General features: G+C 41.4%; 1 protein-coding gene across 2 annotated transcripts in view; it reads left to right on the top strand.

Annotated features, from left to right (window-relative positions):
- The first annotated feature begins 639 nt into the window (after window positions 1–639).
- KYAT3 (kynurenine aminotransferase 3) overlaps window positions 640–18,761 on the top strand; it is a 66,911-nt gene continuing 48,789 nt past the window's right edge. Inside the window, exons 1-2 of one of the 2 annotated variants that reach the window (XM_059136232.1) lie at window positions 640–1,020; window positions 6,476–6,572. In XM_059136232.1, the coding sequence (XP_058992215.1) occupies window positions 6,477–6,572 (96 nt within the window). In that variant the 5' untranslated portion in view covers window positions 640–1,020; window position 6,476. Of the gene's footprint in view, window positions 1,021–6,475; window positions 6,573–8,985; window positions 9,144–9,969; window positions 10,023–18,761 lie in introns of those variants that run through there. The other variant, XM_059136233.1, reaches the window with a different exon arrangement.

Below are 18,761 nucleotides of genomic sequence, written 5' to 3'. Positions count from 1 at the left end.
CCCGCTGAGCAGGGTGCCCGATGCAGGGCTCCATGCGGCGCTCCATCCCAGAATCCTGGGATCGTGACCTGAGCGGAAAGCAGCCCCTGAACGACTGAGCCACCCAGGCGCCGGTCAATTCCTGCTTTTTTCTTACTCCCATCACAGGCGATGAATACATCTACAAATCCCTTTTCACATTCTGTTTAGACTTGCCCTCTGCCAGGCACCCTCCAACATTATTCTATCTACAGCAATTCCTGTCCTAAGCTCAGTGCCCCAAGTTTGCCCTTTCTTCTAAATCAGTCCTTGTCCTACAACCACCCCAACCTAAATCAAGGATGCATATCTAATTAGGGCCCTGGGCCTAGGCTTCATCCCCAATCCCCGGCCTATCCAGGTCTCCCCGCCCCACCCCATGGCTCAGACCTGCCTCTACCCCGCCGACTTAACACAGCCCCACACCTCCACCTGCCTACGCAGCCCGCGCCCCGCCGACTCCCTGCCACCCTACCCCGCCTCCCGAGCGAACCAGTCCGCGCTAGCGGCAGACGCCTCAGCCAATCCACGTTCTGCACCCTGCCCCAGCGTCCGGCCGCGCCGGGCGCCGCCCCCAAGTCCGAGTCCCTCCGCTCCCACCCCGCCCTGGAACGCCCGGAGGAGGCGGGACTGGAGCGCGCCCGCGGTGAGTGCGCCGCGGGCGGGTGCAGCGGGCCCGGCGCGCGGAGTCTTGTGGAGCCAGGCCCGCCGGGAGGGAGGTCGCCGAGCGCCGCGCCGGGCGGGGCCGAGAGCCGGGCTGGGTCTCCTTCAGGGCTCGGACTCGCGCTCGGGGGCCGGCGCCCGCGCTGAATCACGTTTCTTCCGGGCGCGTGGCTGGCCTCGCAGCGTGCGGCCCTTGCCCCCCTGTCATCCAAAAAGACGGGCTTTGTGCCTCCCTTGGCTCTTGATTCGACGCCTCTGGCACTGTGGGAACACCAACTCCAGTTCGTCCATAACCGGGCTTCCTAAGAAGAAAGGGAACGCAGGCTGTTCTGCTGCCAAGTAAGTGAAGTGTGGAATCTCCAGCGCGTCGTGGAAAGAGCCGGACAGCTCCAGCGGCGGCTCCGGGCGGTCCCCCGCCTCGCGGGGGGCGAGAGCTGGGCAGCTCGCTCTCTCCCACAGCGGCCGCAAGTGTCACCTCGTGCTGGGCAGAAACCTCGTTCCTTCTCCTGGAAACCAGGCAGCCCCACTTCTGACCCTGGGCACATGTATAGTTCACGGACCCCTGTTCACAGAACGGCTTTCCAGCAGTTTCAGGATCCGCCGCCTTTTAGCTCGGGTTAAATATGGCTAATTTTTCCCACTCTTGCTCCAGTCACGACTTGGAGGCTTATTATTCCCAATGTACTTCCCCAGCCAGTACCGGTTCTCCTTCTAGGTGCCTTCTGTTGCACGGGGGGGACCTTATAAACATTGTAGAAGTGGATGGGCAGGGAGAGCATGAAGCAGAAATAATTTTTGTTCGGACATCACAGCGTGGGTGGTGCGTTGATTAGCATCAGCCTTTGTTTGCAACATTCACCTTAGCCTTCCCTGACCTTGCAGTTAACCTGAACGTTCGGAACTTTGTCAAGTTACATAAATCTCTTCCTCTTTCTCTCCTTCGCAGGTGCAAAGTGGTTATATGTAAATTGATGATCTGGGTTTAAGGCCCGACTTTCAAACTTGATACAATTCACTTTGTCTACATTTTTTTTTCACATTGTAGCTGTGGATTTTGCACCCTACCCACCCACCCCCGCCCCCAGCAATTCACCAGCCTTCTCAGCTTCTGCCACACATAACTTCATTTTAAATAGTTGGCTCCCGTGATAAGAAATACATTGGTTTTCTATTGATCATGCGTATTTGAATATGGAGATGACCTTATCTACAATATGCCATAATCTGGTTTACCAGATCACCTTGATTCACAATTGCCTGGTTTTCTTCATAGAACATTGTTTTTAAGGAGAAACTAGAAAAAAGTACAGTGAAATTATTGTTTAGAGTTAAAAGCCATATACGTTTGGATTTTCTCCAACTTTTCAATGACATCAAATTTGTTCATCTATTTTTATTATTTGTGAATATATGTATGGAGTGTTAACTGCATTAGGAAGTGCTGGTAAAAATGTGTATGTAAAGCACAGAAGAAAAGTAGTAGTTTCAGAGGTTCTGAATCTTTATGTCAGCCTACTTAGATTTTTTTTTTTTTTTGCACTGATGTCCCCACAATTCTTCCCACAATCAGATTAGTTAGTGAGAGATTAATGAGTGAGTAGACAGAATCCAGATGTGGGTTTTGAGAAATTCCATCATTCAGTGGCAGATTGGAAGAGAGGTAGGAAGGAAATGAGGGATTGTAGTATGTCAAAAGCCAAGGGTACATGGGTTTCTGGGAGGGGACAGGGTTTGACCAACAGGATCTAAAACTGCAGGGAGCTCAAGAGAAGTGAGAGGATTGCCAGATGTTCACTGGACTTAACAATATGAAGGTCAAAGCTGACTTGAACAAGAGCCGTGTCTGTGGAGTCCTGGGTAAAAAAGTCAGTTGGCACCAGGTTGAAGAGTATAGATTGAGGAAAAGAAGACAACTGAGAACATAACTTTTTAAAAGCTTAGCTCTCACGAGAAAGTAACTGGAAATTTTGATTTGAAGAGGAAATGAGCAACAGGGAGGAGAAGGTAGAGTCAAGAATTTTAATTTTTGTTTATATTTTGTATTTATGTTTTTTAACCAGAAGAGATGTAAGCAAGGAACATTGCATATACCAGAGAAAGGGGTAAAAATCATTGGAGCAAGGTCTCCAGAGAGTTAGTCATGGGAGGAAGAATTATCCTTTTGTGGGAGGGTCACTTTCTTTATTATAATAGAAGGGAAAGAAAGCATTTGGGGGTTTGGTGTTTTCAATTTGAGTACATTGAAATGGCAAATCTGATAGCTTCTGTTTTCTCTGATAGGAATCAAGGTTATCTACTTGGAATAAAGTGCTTTTAGGTTAGAGAAGTGTGGGAAAAATTAAAATATAGTCATTCTCGACTGTGGGAGAGAAGTATGGCCTGTTCTTTTAGGGTTTCCAGTTGGGCCTGAGAATTGAACTGTTATAATGCAGATAACAGGAGAAGAGCACACACATTTAATATAAGGTCTACGTGACACAAGAATCCTAAGAAAATGACCTGAAGCAGTGGCAAAAACAAATGTTGCTATATAGGTTGAACTGGGAGAGGCAATTGTGGAAAAGTAACCAAAATATTTGGGGAGGCTAAAGGAAGGTAAGAGTTATTTAACAAGTTCTGTGTTTACAGAATTCTCTCAGCTTCAACCTTCCATGTAGGAATGTTTCTTTTTTCCTGTGCAGGGAGAGCACTTTTCACATGGGAATTTTATCTCCTGTTTTCAGAAAGAAGGAGAAGAATCAGATGGCTCTTCTTGTGTTTGCTGTTTTTCAAGTGCTTTTAGCTCAAAATAATTCTTATTCTAAAGTGGGATATTTTGAGGTGACATATTCTGCCATCCTTCTCCTATAAAATATAGCATAAATGCTGGAGAATTTGGGAATCAATTTGAGATTGATGACCATGAATTTATGGTGAAATCGAACATGTCCCATGTGACTTTCCCCAGCATTCCACAGCTTGGGAAAACCAGACTCTGTGGAAGACTTCCTCCAGGGCTAGAGTGTTGAAAACCAGTGAAAGGACAGACAGGTGGGTAGGGCATTGTCAAGAACATTACCAAAGTGGTAGAACTGGCCTCTAATTTGGAAAATAATGGAATGGGAAGGCTGACTGGGAAAAGGAGAGGAAGCCTCCTAGAGATCTTGATAATACTGAAGAATAGAATAATTAACTGAAAGGGATGGTAGCTTATGGTCAAAAAGCAGAATGTTTCACTCAGTTATTTTGGAATTAGACCAGACCGAGGTAATGGTAAGGTGCAGGGTCAGGATATAATGGCAGGAAAGTGACTAAGGTGGAATGGAGCAGAAGACCAACAGACATGGGATTGTCAGCTGTTGGGAGGATCCTCTCTGAAGCCACTGAAATTATCTGGGATGATCACAGTACTTTGCGTTGAGAAGAAAACTGTATGCCTAATGACAAATCTTTAGTAATGACAGGAAGTTATCCGCAGACCAGGAGATAACATTAGTGAGGCAGATGAGGGAACTAATAGTCTGGAAGTGGTGAAATGGACAAGACCTAGGTGCGGAATATTAAAACAAAAGCCAGGACTGAGGACCATAGAAATGGTATCTTCAGGGAACAATAAGATTGGCATTAAAGCAAGGAAAACACGCTGAGAATGTAAAGATACATTGAAATTTGCTGATTATGGCCTATTTGTTCAAAAGACACAGTGGAAGGTATGGAAAGTGGCAGAGAAATGAAGAACTGGGTCACTTGCCAGGGATTACATTGTACCGTGGATGTAATATACTGTTGAAGGTAGCTAGAGATGATGCAGAATTCAGACTTTGGGATTTCCAGATGAAAACAGATGGATTTAGTGTTGACTCCCTATAGAGAATAGCACTGAGACCTGCTGGCCAGAGGGTATGGTTCACCCAGTGTGGAGTGAAATCTCCCAAGAATTGTGCCTAAGCTCACACATGATCAGCCATTGATTTACTAGCCCCTTCTGACTTGACCTTTAAATCAACAGTTTGTATATTCATCTGTTTTTGAAAAATGAGGGAACTGAGGTTCAGCAAGAATCAGTGACTTGTCCAAGGATAGAAAGCTTTTTAATTTTTAAAATTATTTTTATTAATATATAATGTATGAAAACTTTTTAAAATATCAAAATAAGGACTAGAATTGAGGTACTCTGGTTCCTATGCTGTTTTTTCACCTAGTTTATCTCAAGAAGGTAGAAGAGGTTTCTCCCATTTTTCTACTTACAAGAAAGCATTTTGCTTATACTTTGCTTGAATACCTAAGAAATTGGGCTGAACTTAAATAAATGGACATTTGTTTGCTGGGGGTGGGGATAAAACAACTGTATTATCCTAAATCAAGTAACTCCGTGATACTAAATAAGATTTTTCGATATTGTTCCTGTTTGGTAATATCTTTCCTTAAAACAACCCATATTGCCTAACCTAGTTAATATTTTATTCCTGAACGGAACAGTTAATGACAGAAGACTAGGCATTTCTTGATTTAAGAAAACCTGTTCTTCAACTTGAAAGACGTACAACATAAGGGGTAATTATTTACTTTAAAAAGGAATCAATATTTCATAAAAGGCCTCGTAAATAGTCCACCTAAATCATTAATTTATAGTGTGATTTTTCTGTATTTATTCAGTCATTTAATATTGTTATATCAAGTGCCTACCGGGTACCAGAGAATGCATTGGTAAACTAAACACATCAGGTCCCTGTTCATGAAACATATGAAATAAGTGAATGAGTGACCAACCAAACAACAGCAACAAAAGTGCTTTGCAGAGAATTTAAAGGGCGGAAGTGAAATAGAATGGCAAAAGATTGTCACTTGAAGCTGAGATTTTGTTGACAAGGTCAGGATTTTATATTTAACCTTTTAAGAAGCATCCAATATATTATTTCTCACCTTTAAATCTTTCTGTAGCCTTAACATTTCGGTAACTTGAATAGATTCATAGCTAGCTGGCTTCAGTGGATTCCTTTGAGTCATAGAGTATGTCTCTTTCTAAAGTTTAGTTAACTACCAGAGATAGAGGAAGTGCCATCCACTTGATACAGCATTCTCATAAGTAAAACCTTATGAGAAGTTTCTTCTTATACATTTGGATATTTTTTAGAATGCTGGATTTTCTTGTAAGTGCAGTACAGTAATAAAATTTCTTATTTCTTTGGTAAGTTTTCCTTATAGGTAGAGATGTAATTCAGAATGCATGCTTGTTGTGTATCTGGAATCTATTGAAATAGTTAGCTCGCTGTCTATGGGATTGTTGAAGAAAGTACTATCTATGAAAATAACCTAAGATTCATTCATATATTTTTTATATTTGTCAAGGACTTGATATAATCCTTTTCAAACAACTTACTAAATTCTGGTTTTAACCACTTTAATTTACTGTCAAAAATTGTGCTGTTTTACCAGTGACTGTTATCTAGGAAATTATGAGAATTGAGTATTTCCTAGATTGAAATACTTTGGTTTTTATAGCTGCTACAAATGAAACTTTTACTTACTGTAATTTTATGCCCTTGACTAAATGAGAGCCTTTGTTTTTTGAATTTACAATATCCTTACACATCTTTAGTTTAAAATGACAGATGCATAAATTTTTGTAAGATAAGGAGGGTTCTATTAGAATGATTCTAGTGGTGAGAGATTACATATGGGAAGAAAACAGCTATCAACAATTTTTACTTACATTTTATATAAGCTTATGGTCCATTAGGTAGCTGCAAGTATCTGATAGTGATGTAAATATCATACATTTTCCTCCTTTTAAAGTTTTTCTTTTATTCTACAGCATGTTTTCGGCCCAGCGGAGACTCTGGTCCCTTAACAGTACAGCAAAATTCCTGACAATTAATTCTTCAAAAATCCTTGGACTCCCTACTTCTGCTGTATGTATTGCTTAATCACTGACACAGATAAATATTGTGCATATCCTGTTATGTCAAAAAAAAAAAAAAAGAGATACAGTTTTTCAAGTACTTTATAAGCATTTTATTGGAATGAGTATTTGTATGCTATGGGAACCGGAGGTATCGTTTGTCACTGTTAGAGCTGACGCTCCCTGAGCGACTGCTTGTGTGTGTATCTATCAGACACGGGGTGGGCATTGCCTTCTCATCATCTCATTTTTATCTTTATAAAACTCATCAAGTTATGAATTGTTATACTTCCTTCCTGTGGAGGCTTCGATAGGTGTGGTAACTTGCCCAAGGTCACAGATTTTAAGCGACATAACCAAAATACCACACTCATGCCTGCCTAATACGGGCACTCCCAAGAAAGGGCATGCTTTGTCTACTCAAGATAGGATATTACAGTGACTATCAGTGCTGGCCCCGTGACTTCCAGTTTTCAAAAAGTACAGCAGATTGAGGAACAAGTTACCTGAAATCATGGAAAAGCAAACAAATCCAAAATGTGGGTCATAACCACAGGGTAGATAACTGACCTAATTTCTTTAGTAAGTCAGTGACATGGGAGAAAGTGGGAGAGGGTAAGTTTAGAAGGACCACTCTAGGATGAAAAGAGGCTTGAGAACTTCATCCAGCAAATACAGTGTGTGGACCTTGTTTATGAAACTTGATGCAATCAAATGAAATGTAAAAAAGACATATATATATGTCTTTATATATATATATTTTGTGTGTGTGTGTGTGTGTGGTGAGGAGAGAAAGAGCATGTATGAGGGGCAGGGAGGAGGGACAGAGAGAGGGGAAGCAGACTCTGCTGAGAACAGAGCCCATTGTGGGCTCTATCTTGTGACCCTGAGATTATGACCCGAACTAAAATCAAGAGTCAGACACTTAACTGATTGAGCCACCCAGGTGCCCCTGTAAAAAAGATATTTTTAAAGGTGTAAGGTTTTTCCGGCGAGATAAACACAACACCAGGCAAAGTGAGTGTAAGGCAAGGTTTATTAAAGGTTCTCTCCGGTGAAGTTTCAGGGCCCAGGTGAAGGGGAGCCGAGAAAGTTGCACCGGGAGGAGGTGGGCACCCTTGGGCGAGGTTCCGCAACTCTGGAAAGCAGAGTGGGGGAAGTCGCGCCCAAGGCAGGGAGGAGGGGGCTTTTAAGGGGTCTTGGGGAAAGCTCAGGGGTCTTTTGGCAAGTTTCCCTTATTTGGATATCCCTCCTGCTCATCGGGATCCCATTGGTCCACAGGAGCCCGGGGCGGGGGTCTCAGGTTCCTGCTTGGGCCTTTGTTCTCCTGTCTGAGCTCAGATCGATTGGCGGGAACTTTCGCCATCTTGGTCCTTTGTTCTCCTGTCCGAGTTCAGGTCGTGTGGCGGGAACTTTCGCCATCTTGGTCCTTTGTTCTCCTGTCCGAGTTCAGGTCGTGTGGCGGGAACTTTCGCCATCTTTGGTAGCCCTTCCTGCCAGCCTAACAAAAGGCAATCATAAAAATATGAATATGGACTGGGTACTAGATGGTACTGTTAAAGAAACAAAAGCCAACTGAGAAAATTTGAAGATCTAACAGGCTTTATTAAATGACTCGTGAGCAGGGCACCCATCCCATCCAGGAGGCAGAGAAGAGCCCCCAGGGAGCAATACAAAAACGGAAGGAGGGTGGGGAAAGAAAGTAATTAGCAAAGGAAAGTAATGAATTCCAGGCCAGGTGGCTTTCCATTGGTGGGGTGGAGGGGTAGATGACAAGGGATCTTACCATGCAGATTACCTCATCTTTCTTTGGGGGGTGTGAGGGGCCCATGTGATGGACTTTTTGGCACTAATTGAAAAATTCCTGGCTGACTGGTTAAGACAGCATTTCTGGTGGAGGTTGGAAGTGTCATTAGATTAGGTATTAAACCCCAATTTGGGAACTTGATCTAAGTGGCATCATTTTGGGCTTGTGGTTTTGTTTTTAACAATTCTCTCAAATCTCCAGGTAACTGAGAGATGTGATCAAAATTTAAGGCACTAGCACCACTCTCAGCTACCACTCTGAAATTCACAGTTTTCGTTGTTTGTCTGGTGCCTATAGGTCCTGATATTCCTATTCAACTTCTTGATATTCACAGGTCACAGTTTTCAGTTTACACTTGTTAAGTTGGTTATTTTCTTCATTTCTTAGATGGTCCACTCCACTGTTTGATGGTTAATGGCTACACACATGCATGTAAAGCTTTTGAGAGAATACAGTGCGTCAGGAAGATTATTATGATTGCTGTACGGAGGAGAATTCCCAGTGTTTGGAGTGTACTTTGCAGCCACGGCCCCAAGACCCAAACCAGTCAAAATCAAATAAGTCAAAGAAAGCCCCCATGGAAGTGATGAAGTTCTAGAACCTAGGTGAGGTTCGGTGGGCTGAGGTCCGGAGCCGATGACCAAGAAAGAATTCTTGAGACATCTTTGGTGCAAAATCATGGTTTATTAAAGCACGGGGACAAGACCCGTGGGCAGAAAGAGCTGCAGCTGCCCCGGGTTGTGAGGAGTGGCTGGTGATATACACAGGAGTTGGGTAGGTGAGGACAAAGGGGTGTTCAGAAGGGCTATTGGGGCAAAGAATACTATGAGGATATTGAAGGCCTGGTTACTATCAAGTCAAGGTCACTTTCCCTCTAATGAGGCATAAACATAAAGACAATTGGGAGTCTCCTGGTGGAATGTTACATTCCTGCTATCAAGCATCCTTGTTAATGAGATTTAGGTTTAGAAGAAATTTAACTTTATTTACTTTTCCTTCTACCTCCACCTCCTTCGGTTTTTTATGGAGGGGAGGGTGACATTAGGGCTTGAGGAACTGAGTTCTGTGTCTTTGGAAATTGGGCTATTGATAAGGTAACTTCTTTGTTGTAAATCTCAAGGACATTTGCAAACCAAGGGAGACTCCTGCCTTGCAGGACTATGATCTCTGCAAGTTAACTCTCGTTTTTTTTTTTTTTTTTTAAACTATCGTTTTATGGCAGTCAGGGGTGCCTGAGGAATGCTACACATACGGAGGGGAGTGGGTGAAGAGGGGGTGCAAGGCGCCAGCTTTTGCTTTGTCCTCAGCCAGCCTCCTGCTCCCTCATCAGGAGTCATTTTTTTCTATGATCTCATGTAATTTAGCTTCAGTTTCCCAGAATGCTAATCTTGGCACAGGAGGTAGTGTTGGCCACACCACAGACACCTCCTTGTTCAGCTATAAGATCATCAAGAGCTGTTCTAGTATCAAGGACAACTTTGCCAGAGAGGCTCAAGGTCTTTGTTGGGTGTCTAGGCCATTAGCAACAGATTCTACGTTATCTTCCAAGAGTGAGGGAGAGGTTTCTGATCACATCTTGTTTTCATTAACTCCTAACCAGGAAAGCATGGCCCTGCCAAAAAGAAGCAAATCCTGAATCATGAATGCCTCCTGGTAGGTCTTTTTCATCTCGATGGTATAAGTTCAGGGGAATCTACTAATGAGATGTCTTTGTTTGTAAAAAGCTAGCTGTACAGTTAACTTAAGAGTCATTGCCCAGTTGTGCACCAACTAGGCATTCATAGGCCAATGTAGAATGTTAACTGCCTCAAAGACACACAACTATTCCCTTTAGGTGGTGCTATTAATGAATTCATTCTCAGGGATTATTGCATTCACCCTCTCCAGCCTGGGGTCAGTTAGAAAATCTCCTAGCCTGAGAGAGTTGTTCATTCTAAATACCTAGCAGAAGAAAATCAGAAGAAAATCCACCAGAAGAAAATCTCCTAGCCTGAGAGAGTTGTTCATTCTAAATACCCTGCAAAGATGGGTGCTGCTGGTGAGATGCCTTAGAGCAGGGAGCAGAAGCTAGATGATCACAAGAACATGGGGGTGCAAATGTACCAAGGTTTACGTAAGTAGCTGTTTCCTTGGGTCCATACACTCATAGTTGAAGAAAGATAAAAGCAAGGGACAGGTTGTTCTGGCTGTAAACGTTGAAATTAGTGGGAGTCTTCTGGGGGAGTCATTTGTAGTTTGCAGTGACATTAGGAAAAGAAGAGAAATTAGTTACAGAGAGGACGAGGGGGTCTCTAGCATCATGGACAGATTGGAATCTTTGATGACAAGCCAGCAGTCTGAAAGATGACACCTCCCCACTCCTCAGTGGCCTGGGAGATACACATGAGAGCGTATCTTTCCAGGCTGTCACCAGTGGAAAGAAAAAGGAGAAAAAAAGATTTCATGTTAAAAGTATGAAGTCTTGATCTGGCACCTTGGGCAGAAGCTGCTCACCTTGATGTGAACTACTTGTCTTCCCTTGTCTATTCAATTTAGAGGTCTCCAGCATCTATATAGGACCAGAGGCCATTTGGGACCATCTTTAGCTGTGAGATTGGTAGGCAAGGCTCAGTGCCCTCTAGTTTTGGCCTCTAGTGTCAGGAACATTTGGTAAGGTCGTTTACAATGTGGCTTGAGAGCTGCTTTTACCCCCTCTCTGCAACAGGGCTTCCAAAATCACCAGGCTCCAGACTAACCCACAGGATCCTTTGAACTGGAACTGGGTTCCTTCTTTAACCTGTTGATGGTAGGCTTTAGCATTAGTCATTAAAGGCTCACAGTAGCTGGTCATACTGGCATGAGGGCAGAAAAGGGATCATACTGGCAGGGGATCAGCAGAAAGTTGCATGCCAGTAGACTTTGGCCTACTGGTAACCATCTCATATGGAGCGAGTGTATATTTTCCAAGGGTGATATTGTCAGTTAGCAACAGAGCTAGCAGCAGCGCCTTAGGCCAAGGGAGTCCAGTAGAGTCTAAGCTTAGAGATTTTAGGTTGGAAAATTCCATTAGTTCTTTCAACTTTGCCAGTAATTGAGGGTATTAGGGACAATGATAATTCCAGGATGTTTATAAGGCCTTTATTAAAGCTTGAATGATTTTCCCAGTGAAGTGGGTATCTTGATCACTAGAAATTGTAGAATATGTACCCCAAGTGGAAAGCATGTTTGCTAACAGTTTCTTTGCTGTGGTGAGGGCATTAGTCTCACAGCAGGGAAAAACTTTAGCCAGCTAGAAAATGTAAAAACAATAACAGGAACATACTGATAATCCCAGAATTGTGGCAAATGAATGAAGTCCAGCTGCAGGTATTCCAAAGGTCCACAGGGAGGAGGTTTGAGGCATCTGGGAACAAAAATGGGTTTTCCAGAACTATGGACCTGATAGGTTAGATATTGACAATAAACTGGTATTTGTTTTTTGTTTTTGTTTTGCAGTATTGTAGAAATCTCCCCACCAATGTTTATTTATAAATTGAGTTATTTTAAACACATCATGGTGGGTGAAGCAATGTAAAAATCAAAAAATAGAATTTGCCAAGGGGCTGGGAAGAACGAAGGGCCCATCTTGGGCTTCCCATATCCCTGACTGTTGAAATTAGAGCCATTATTTGCCTATCCTAATTTTTCTGATTCAGAAGCAGACTGGTGCCATGTCGCAAGGACATTAGGATGGCAAATCTGGCAACAAGAGGTCATTCTTTTGTAGAAGCGGAATAGACTTTACCCACATGTTCCACAACCTTTAGAGATTCTCTTGCTATTGTCTCTGCATGAAAGTCCACTGGGGCATTTCCCTTAGAGTCAGGCTTAGTCCTTTTAGTGTGTGTCTGTATTTGAGGACGGCAACTTCAGAAGATAAAAGAGCAGTTGTGGTCATGTACTTGTCCATTTTTCATCGGGGTCCCAGTGGACATGAGAAAACCCCTTTGTTTCCATAACATTCCGAATTCATGGACAACCCAACAATGTATTGGCTAGTGTATAAATATTACAATTTGTCCTCTTGATAGCTGGCACAGTCTGGTGAGGGTGTGGAGTTCTCCTTGTTGGGCCAGTTTACCTTGTGGGAGATTTCCCTCTCCAGGCAGTTCATATTGGGTGGTAATAGCATAACCAGCCTGGAAATTTCCCTTTTTCATTTTTGCAATATGGCTCATCCACAAACAAAATTAGATCGGAATTAGTCAAAGGGGTGTGCCTTGGATCAGGATGTGGCGTCCTGAAGTAGGATGCCAGTACTTCCCGGTTGTGGGGCTCACCTTCATTAGGCAGGAGCAATAATGTGCCAGGATTAAGAATATTACAATGTTGAAGATAAAGATGGTGGCAAAAGCAGAAGAGCATCATGAGACAGTCTGCTTACAGAGAAAGTTTGGGTTAATCCAGAGAAATAAGAAGGGATCTCTGTGAACCTTGGATTCGGAATACAACTGTCCAGATATATTGATTTTCTAAGTAAGGGCAAATAGGTCTTGGCTGTCAGGATCTTCAGGGGTGCTAAAGCGGCTGAACAGAGGTTTGCCACGTGAGCCATTTTGAGTCAGGTGGAACTTGTGACAAAAGGATGTTTCGGAAAGGCGGAATAACTGTCTTGTTGATAGATTTGGACAAATAGCTATCCCTTCCCAGTAGGTTTCCAGACTAGCCAGACCCTTGAGTATTAAAGGGGCTGGTACAGAATTAACTGACTCCTGGCTGATTAGGTCTTCTCTTATTGGTTCAAGGCCCTGTGTGGATATTTGAGACAATTTAGGAAGAAGTTTAATTACATCTATAGGAATTTTTATAGGTACTGCTTTTTTTATCCTCCCAACTAGATACTAGTAATACTACAAACAGCCCATCAAATTTCAGACACCTCGATTAAATTAAGGATTTTTTGTTAGAATTTTTCTGTTTCAAGGATAGATGGTAAAGAACAGGAAAGATCGGGCGCCTGGGTGGCTCAGTGGGTTAAGCCACTGCCTTCGGCTCGGGTCATGATCTCAGGGTCCTGGGATCGAGTCCCGCATCGGGCTCTCTGCTCGGCAGGGAGCCTGCTTCCTCCTCTCTCTCTGCCTACTTGTGATCTCTGTCTGTCAAATAAATAAATAAAATCTTTAAAAAAAAAAAAAGAACAGGAAAGATCATCACTAGTGTCAATGGAAACTTTTTACATAAAAGATAACTCTGAGGAAAGGACTGTACTGGGGGCTGGGCTACAATTTGTCTATTACTTGCTTGTTTTTACAACATTGTATTTTTGTTGCTTCTGTAATTTTAGATAAATAATACTTTAAATTGCTTATTTATTTTTATTTTATGCTATTTCTAATTGGCTAAGTATCTTTTTATTAATTTTTTAATTTTTTTATAAACATATAATGTATTTTTATCCCCAGGGATACAGGTCTGTGAATCGCCAGGTTTACACATTTCACGGCACTCACCATACCCTCCCAGTGTCCATAACCCCACACATGAACAGACATTTCTGCAAAAAAGACATCCAGATGGCCAACAGAAACATGATAAATAATACTTTAAAGGTTAAGAAAAGAATTACTGCTATAAAGCAAGAAAAGAAAGAAGAGGAACTCAGGATAAAAATCACTATCTGTCCCCTATTTAACACCTAGATCTCAAAGGCTTAGAAACTGGGATATAAAGTTTTTTTTATCCCTTGGCACCAGAAAGCCGAAGAAAAGAATTAGTGATTGATGAGAGAAAGGTGGAAGGGAAGAAGAAAAGAAGGAAGAAAGGAGTCCTTGCTGGTGAGATGTCTCATGGAACACCCTCTTCTACCTCACCATGTTATCCTTGGCTAGACTAACCTTTTTTTAGGGTTAATCATCCAGACTACAGTTTGTAGCCCACGGGTTTTCTGCTTTGCTTTCATTAATAATGTGTTGCCTGCTTCTCCTCCAAATAGCCTTCCTAAATAGGACTTCTCAAGGAAAATATTCTGTATGACGCTATAATGGACACATGTGACACATTTGTCAAAACCCATAGAATTTACAACACATAGAAGGAACCCTAAGATAAACTGGAGTCTGGGTGATAATGTGTCAATATTGGTTCATCAGCTATAACAAAGGCACCACTCTGATGCCGGATGTTATTGGTGGGGAGAGTATGTGGGGATATATGGGAACCCTGTACTTTCTACTCAATTTGGTGTGAGCCTAAAACTACTCTAAAAGGTAGGTCTGGGGTGCCTGCGTGACTCAGTTGGTTATGTGTCAGACTCTTTTTTTTTTTTTTTTTTAAGATTTTATTTATTTCTTTGACAGAATGAGAGAGCAAGAGTGAGCACAAGCAAGGGGAGGGGGAGGGGAGGGGTGGGGGGTGGGGGAGGGAGATGTGGACTTCTGGCTGAGCAGGAAGTCTAACTCGGGACTTAGTCGCAAGACCCTGGGATCATGACCTGAGCTGAAGGCAGCGGCTTAACCAACTGAGCCACTCAGGTGCCCCAGTATCCGACTTTTGATTTCAGCTCAGGTCTTGATCTCAGGATCATGAGTTTAGGCCCCACACTGTGCTCCATGTTGGGCATAGAGCCTACTTAAAAAAAAAAAAAGGTAAATTTTTTTAAAGCATCTTCTAAAATTTACATGTCCATCAGAAAAACACAAAACGTTTATTTTATAGCAGCTGAAACAAAAACTGTCTCTTTTCCTTCGGTCTGTCCTTCCTAAAGAAATCACAGCTCTGTTTTTTGATGTGAAAATATCTCTTGTACAGTTAGTACCTACCCAATTCTCCTTACCATATTTGGTGTTAAGTCACTCATCCTCTTTGTATTTAAGATAATCTTTTTCACTTCCTAAGTGGACACTTGGTGTTAAGTGTATGGTATGTTTTCCACTACGGATTTAGTGTGCTTAAGCATCGTGGCAATTGCATGGGGCGCAGGTTCATTTTCCTTACTAACAAATGAGGAAATTGAGTTTCAGAGAAGTCACGTAACCTCCTACTTCACACAGCTCGTAGTTTTGATGTTTAATTTCAAAGTAAGATCTACCTGGCTTGAAACTCTTTGTATTAAACGAGCTTGGAAATTTTAATTGGAATATAGGCATATATTGCAGGACACAGTTTGGCAGGGCCCCAGATCTAGTTTATGTATCTTCCTGGTACAAATACACAGTAGGAACCCAAGACCTCTTGTCCAATCTCAAATCCATATTTCCAAGAGTTGTCCTGATTAGTTTAGCTTGACTCTGTCCATCCCAACCTAATTAACTTTGAGGGTTGGGGGATGGGTTTATATAGTCCAGACAGGCAAAAAGATTCACCTCTGTGAGTGTAGGTGGGGTCAGTAAACACACAGGATCTTCGCCCAAGCCTGATTTTCAAAGAGAATAAATCAGGCTTTTTTTTTTTCCTTGACCCAAGTCCCATTTTTTGGCATTCCAACCATATGTTTATTCTGTCAGCTCCCAGGTTTGAAGAAACTCTTGCTTCCAATAAACTTGTTTCTCTACAGGTATTGTTAAAAGATAATTTTCAGAAAAGGGCAAAATCCTGATTTACACAGATGTAAAAATGAATGTGTATTAAGGATTTTTATTTTATTCATATGAGAGAATAACACAAGTTATAACCAGTTCAAAGGAATGTCAGTCCCTGGATGGAGGGAAGTCAATCAAAATTCTAGAACCAGAGTTTGCATCTCTGTCAGTTACCCTCAGTCTGCAAAGGTCCAAAATATGTTAAAGACCAAATTTAGCTCTGCTAGAATTAGCCCTGTGAGGGTGTGCTGTAACCACTCCATATTCTCCCCTAAAGAACTCATTTTTTCTGCAATGTATTGTCTCTGAGAAGGGATTGAGATTCCTTCCCTTTCCCTCACTTATTTAGTCGACAAATACCAAATAGCTACAGGATATTAGACACAAGTAAGTATAACATGAAACAACTATATATGTTGCTTAAAAGCTGGACTTTTATATAATTAGATTTTCCCCGTGTATATCTTAAGTCATTGATCCCTGCTCTCTGTTTCCACTTAGGAGTTTTACTTTCGGTTCTTCTGCCATTGCAGGAACATTCTGTGCCATCTAGTGGTGAGAGACCCATTTGTCTGGGGTGTTTTTGGAATGTATGTACAATCATAACTTGGAAGACATCAAAATCTATGAGATAGCTCTATTAATGCCTGCCTGATTGAGGAGTATTTTGTTCAAAGGGAGAAAGAAGATAAGATTTTAGAATGCTCTGGAACCTTTTTTTTCTCTTTTTTTTTCTTTTTTAGTAGATCTCTGGTTTTTAGAGCACTATAGGTAGGTTCAGAGCAAAACTGAGCAGGAACTAGAGAATTCCTATATATCCCCTGCCCTCTCACATGCATAGCCTGCCTTTTTATTATACCCACCACCACCGTTATGCATTTATTCCAATCGATGAACCTACATTGAAACTACGATGAAACTACATTGTCCACAGTTTATATTAGGGTTCACTTTTAGTGTTGCACATTCTATGGATTTTGACAATGTGTAATGACACAAATGCACCTTTACAGTATCCTGCAGTTTATCCATTCACCTAATGAAGGATGTCTTTGTTGATTCCAAGTTCTGGCAATTATAAATAAAGTTGCATAAACATGCACACACAGGATTTTTTATGAACATAATTTTTCACCACTTTTGTGTAAATACCAAGGAAAGTGATTGAGAGATTATATAGTAAGAGTATCTTTAGTTTTATAAGAAACTACTCTGGCAGCTTTTTAAAATCAGCTTTATCAAGATGCAATAAATAGCAACCATTTAGAGTGTAAAACTCACTGACTACTTAAAGATGTATGTATTATGAAACTATTGCTGAAATCAACATTCAGAACATGCTCATCACCCTGAAAGATCCCTCATGCTCCTTCGCAGTCCATCCCTGTCTCTATTGATTTGTTCTGGCTCCATGGATTAGTTTGCTTTTTTTAAAAAAAAGTTGTTATTTTAGGGATGTCTGGTGGCTCAGTTGATTAAACCTCTGACTCTTGATTTTGGCTCTGGGTTATGAAATCAAGTCCTGCCTCTGGCTCTACACTGAGCGTGGAGTTTAAGACTCTCTCTTCTCCCTCTGCCTTTCCCACCCCCATTCACACACATTCTCTCTAAATAAATAAATAAATGTGTAAAAAAAATTTAAATTATTTATATTAATTGTATTATATATACTATTTTATCATTTCCTCATATGCTTAATGATTTTTAAATTTATGCATGTTGTGATATATCAGTAGTTCATTATTTTTTTATTTCTAAATAGTATGCCATTATATAGCATATATAAACAAATGATGTACCGTTATTTGTTTACCCCTTTACCTGTTAATGGACTTATAGATTTTTTCCAGTGTTTTGCTAGTGTGAATAAAACTATTATGAACATTTGTGTACAAGCAGTTGTGGAACCATACACTTTCATTTCTTTTAGGTAAATACCTAACAGTGGAATGGTTAGGTTGTATGCTACAATTATGTTTACTTTTTAAGCTAAGCAGCTTTTCAAAGTGGTTGTACTATTTTACTTTCCCACTAGAGTTGTGTGAGTTCCATAATTTTAGCCATTCAGATGGGTATCTAGTAGTACCTCATTGTGGTTTTATTTTGCATTTCCCTAATGATCAATGACATTGAGGATCTTTTACGTGCTTTTGGCCATTCATATATCTTCTACAAAGTGGCTGTCAAATCCTGTTTGCCTTCCCATTGAGTTGTAGAAGTTCCTTAACGTATTCCAAATAATTGTCTTTATAAGATATGTGTTGTAATACTTTCTCCCATTCTGTGGCTCACCTGGCAACTATTTAAGATTTGTGAACCTATTGAATGTAGGGGAGGAATAATATAACTCTGTCATCCAGCCTCCTAGGTTTTCTGACTGAGGCCCTGCAAATTAGATTTATAAAAGACAGATTGATAAGAGTAAAACGGACAGAGTTAATTTTCATATGCATTGTACATACACATGGGAGAGCTCAGTAATGAATAACTAACTCAAAGGGATTGTTAGAACTTGAGCTTGGATAGCATCATAAGAAAGAACAGTAAATTTATAGAGAAGTGACAAGACAAAGGAAAAGAGGTTTAGGAATAGAAAATAAGGGAAGTTTTAATGAGGGTTCCTACATAGACTCCTCTGGTGCTATTTCAGCAGGTTGAGTCTAGAATTGTGTCTGGTGATGTCTTGCCTATCCTGGTAGAGAAGGGAGGGCAGAGAGTTTGTTTAAGTCAAGTGACAGTAATATAAATGTCTTGGAGTGTTCACCATGTGCCTCTGCAGTATGTGCTTCACATGCTGTCTCATTTAATCCTTCGAGCTGTCCTATTTTGTAAATACTATTTTTATATGCAATTTATG

The sequence above is a fragment of the Mustela lutreola genome, chromosome 10, assembly GCF_030435805.1.
Source record: "Mustela lutreola isolate mMusLut2 chromosome 10, mMusLut2.pri, whole genome shotgun sequence".
Taxonomy (NCBI): Eukaryota; Metazoa; Chordata; class Mammalia; order Carnivora; family Mustelidae; genus Mustela; species Mustela lutreola.
Note: the sequence above shows the minus strand (reverse complement) of the source record. Positions and strands in the feature narration are given on the sequence as shown.